At 36.1% G+C, this 4,312-nt stretch overlaps 1 protein-coding gene across 1 annotated transcript; it reads right to left on the bottom strand.

Moving 5' to 3' along the window:
* Positions 1 to 738: 738 nt before the first annotated feature.
* LOC104747261 (uncharacterized) lies at positions 739 to 3,958 on the bottom strand. The gene is made up of 9 exons (XM_010468867.3): positions 3,562 to 3,958; positions 3,178 to 3,300; positions 2,994 to 3,090; positions 2,497 to 2,684; positions 2,311 to 2,413; positions 2,046 to 2,227; positions 1,879 to 1,956; positions 1,438 to 1,634; positions 739 to 1,341 (listed from the first exon to the last, which is right to left on the bottom strand). Exons 1-9 carry the CDS (start codon positions 3,879 to 3,881, stop codon positions 938 to 940), a joined length of 1,692 nt encoding a protein of 563 aa, XP_010467169.1. The 5' UTR covers positions 3,882 to 3,958; the 3' UTR covers positions 739 to 937.
* Between the last annotated feature and the right edge of the window lie 354 nt (positions 3,959 to 4,312).

Raw genomic sequence — 4,312 nt, 5'->3', positions numbered from 1 at the left:
GATTATGATGTTTTACAATAACTAATGTATAACTTTTAACAAAAATCATAAAATTTTCTTTTAAAATGATGTTTTTATGTGTTTACCATAATTTTAAAGACAATACTATAGTTTTATATTTTATTTGATATTTTCTTTTTAACATAAACAGAATTATACATATATTTAGTACAATATATTTTTATTTTATTGTTAATTTAATAAATTAACCCTAAAACTAGTCCCCGATTAATTTTTGTTTAATCTCCGATTTTCTCGCTAGGCGCTAGGTCCACCTCGACCGCCCGACTATCGCCTAGCGATTTCTAAAACAGGGGTTGTAGCTATGGGCTCTCTCACAGTGTTTCTCTTAATTTTGACAGAATAATAATTTAAATTTTGCTTTTTATGAATATCTTTCAAAATTGATTATTGACAAAGATTCGGCAAACCTAAATTCATTATCTTGTTAACATTGTTCTCTTATTGTGGTTGAATTGATTTTTGTATTTACAACAAAATTATTATTTGATTAATTTTGTTTCCTTGAGTTTAAGAATATGGTTAATTCATGTTAGACATTGTTTATGATTTCATACTATACAGTTAAAAAATTACAATAAAATTTTCTCTTAAAATATGAATTAACAATGTTAATCATTTCAATTTTTACTTTCCCATGCCGCACGGGTCAACATGATAGTTATATATAATGGAAGCGATTAGTTTCACAGCTCAATTCAGATTACGATAAACGTCTTTTAGAAGAAAGCTCTAAATCGATATAACCCCGAACATTTGTTAAAATTCCTAACCAAGGAGCAACTAGATAATGTGATTATATATAATAACTAGCATAGCAAATCCTACTAAACATAATAAGAAAGGTAACTGGCATAGCATACCAACCCAGATTGGCCATTATTAGTTATCTACAACTTTCTCCAGCATCATCTTTTCAACCAGACTCCTGGGAAGCATCTAGCATGGCCAGGTACTCATTGATAGCTTCAATTTCCAAAACAAGATTGATATCATAGGCCGACAAAGAATCAACCCTGGCGATTTCATTTGCTATGTCATCTTCTATTTCAGAGTCCCGCTCTTGATCTTCTTCCTCGCCGTCGTCACCGGATGTGCTTCCTCGGTTTGCAGTCTCATCTGTTGTGTCATCTTTCATCTCAGAGTCCTGCTTTGCCCCACCACCATCAACTTCCTCGGATGTGCTTTCTCGACCCCCGAAACCACTGCTCTCCGCAACCCCATCGTTGGGGCTGCTTGCTGGGTTTGCTTCTGGTACAGATTGTAGTAGCCTTTGGATTATATCTTCTCGGTTGCCACCAGCCTGCAAAGCAGAGGTTGCTGCAGAGAGACGTAAATGGCATTTCATCAAATTCTATACAACGGACTTCAACAATAATATGCAACTGCAGAAACAGCTCAGCTAAGAAAAATTACCTCGCCCCCGTACAAAGCCCATAGTCACAAGTTCGTCAACTGATATCCCTACTAGTTGTTCTTGTCTCTTTCTTTTCCTCGATTCAATGTAAGCCTGTATCGACGAGTTAACTTTTGGGTTTGTGAGTGTATCAAGAGCTTGCTGAAAATCGTTCTCATTTCTCCGGAGGGATTCAGCAGCAAGATCCCTTGCATATCTGCAAAGGTAAACGCCTTTCAAGTTATACAGAATGTTTTTAAGCAAAAGCCTCATGATAATATAACACAGGAGCTTGAAGGCTTTATCTAACAAACACAGGAAAGCTAATCGTTGATCTGCTAAGGTAAAGCACTTTCACAGAATCTTTTTGTTCTTTGTTTAACCTTTTTTCTAACTTAAACAATTCTGTATAAATAGCAGAAGACAAACAAGTGCAGAAGTATTTACAGTGCGTTACTTACCCAATAGAGTTGAGCCTGTTAAGCATCTGCATATCAACAGCTTTCTTCATGGGTGTCACTCCATACTTTTTCTGCTCACTGCAATATCAGCTTTAGTTTTTGCTTATTTGAAGATCGAAAAGTCACTAAAGATCATAACTAGTGCAATTAGACTAGTAAGAACATACTTTATTTCTTTTTGTCTCTGGAGATCCTCCTCCCGCTTGTGGGCTCTTTTTGCCGTCTCTTCAATAAGAAAATCAACAGAACTTGCAACATCCTGATTGTTTAATCGCAAAGCTCTTTTAGCATCCTTCTCTTGGAAGCCCATACCCATAACTAGAGACAGTGTTTCATCAGGTATTTGTAGCTGCATCACAATGCACAACAACATTAACTTTGTAACAATTGAATAACATTAAGTGCGAAGTTATTCCAGTACAGCTCACTAACCTGCAAGAATTTCGCATGGGCGGACTTCAGTGCATTCAAGGCTTTATCACACTGACCAGTGTGATATGCCACAACACCTTCTAGTAACTCTAGTCTCACGTATCTAGCAATTAGATAGACAAAATATTTACTCTGTAGGCAAGGCACATTTATCGGGTATTCTCTGGACTTTGAAAATGAACTCACAGTGCCATCTCTGGACTTTGACCTGCTTGAAGGAGTCTCAAGCGAGAAAGATCCTTCCCATGAGCACGCTCGAGTCCTTTCCTTGCTCTCTCCAGGCGAACTCCAGCATCTGAAAGGCATTTGATGTCCCGGAGCAAGAAATAGCACCATACAATGTCTATTTCCATCATAGGGAGGTTGTCAACAAACTGTAAGAATATAATACAGTCATGTGTAAGATACAAATGAGGTTAATTCAGCATCCCAGAGACTCAGAAAACAAGCTACAAGTATAAAACCAGTTTGCTAAAGAGGATCAATATTGGTATCATATGCTGAAACTACAATTTTAGATAAAATTTCAAACCAATAACACCCATCATGGTAACACAACAAGCAAAATAACGGAGATTTATTCAACGCTGTTGCAGATCCATTCACACCACAAAAAATAAACTTGCAACAAAAATCAATATACAATATTGAAAAAAAAAAGATTCCCAGCAGTAGCAACTAACCTCTGCCATAGCAAGCACTTCAACTGCATCGGAATACATTTCCATTTCTATTAAACTTTTTGCTTTAGTGTGTAACATAAGACCCATCATTGCAGCACTGTGGAACAAAAACAAAAAACAAAAAGACTTCATCAGCATTCATGTTTGCCTAGCAATTCCGTTTCCCAACCTGATTGAGCAATACCTCTGATCAGTCTCAGTTCCAAACTGTACTTTATGACCTCCCTGATCTTCCAGCTCAATGTTATAGTCTTCAATCGGTAATGAACCATCAGCATGTCTCTTGGATAAAGCAGTCGCTGCAGCTCTACAACATTCACATAGACAGTTGTACCAAATCAGACTAAACATACTCACTTGACATAAGAAGTGTCAAAATTAAGACTTTATACTGCGCATGGCCAAAGAACTAAAGACACAGATGATCATTACACTATGCATCAGAATACAATCAAAAATCTTGCTCTAGTATAATCAAAAATCAGAATTGGCAAATTGGGTTCTTGCAAAAAGACACATGAAGTTTAAAAATTCAGACTTTATAACGAAAGATGATGAAGAGACTCACTTGACACGAGAGAGACGACGGGACCTTTCTTCCTCGTCCACGATCGATTTGCCTTCTTCGGGTGCAGCGCCACGAGTAGAGAGGATCTTGGAGTTTTCTTTAATACCCAATTGCGCAAGCGTGAGTGTAGTTGTAGCATCCCCGTCGTCTTTGAGGATTTTTCCGGCGGAAATTAGTTTGATTGAGTCAGGATCGAGACCTGATCGCTTAGCGACTTCGTCTCTTAACATGTGTAGAGTCCAATTCTCGAGTTCTACCTCAATTAAACCTCCCCATGTCCCAGCAACTTTGAGTTTCGCCATCGATGAGTTTTCTGACATTTTTTCTCCGAACAACACTAACTAGGTTTTACAGAGAAGTTGTAAACTTTTTTTTTTACATATATATTTATTTAGTCGGCGAAACTAAATTTATAGTAATATTTAAGATTTTCTGAAATCTTTTTTCAATATTTTTATTAGATTTTTTCATGTATTGCTGTGATTATTTTATATTAAAAATAGTCCTCTTTCTACTAAAAATATTTTATGGGTTTCTAAAGTTAGCAGATTGTCACACATGTTAGTTTTAAGGATCAAAGTTAAAAATTCACCATATTATGACACGTATCAGTTTAACCATTAAATATTAACTCATCAGTTCGTGACAAGTGTTAATTATATCAGAATTTACATTTTTCAAGATTGGTAAAACGATGTGTAAGATAATAGTAATTTTATTATGTTAAAAAAACTTTGCTAATCCCAAAAAA

The sequence above is a fragment of the Camelina sativa genome, chromosome 15, assembly GCF_030686135.1.
Source record: "Camelina sativa cultivar CO46 ecotype springtype chromosome 15, ASM3068613v1".
Taxonomy (NCBI): Eukaryota; Viridiplantae; Streptophyta; class Magnoliopsida; order Brassicales; family Brassicaceae; genus Camelina; species Camelina sativa.
Note: the sequence above shows the minus strand (reverse complement) of the source record. Positions and strands in the feature narration are given on the sequence as shown.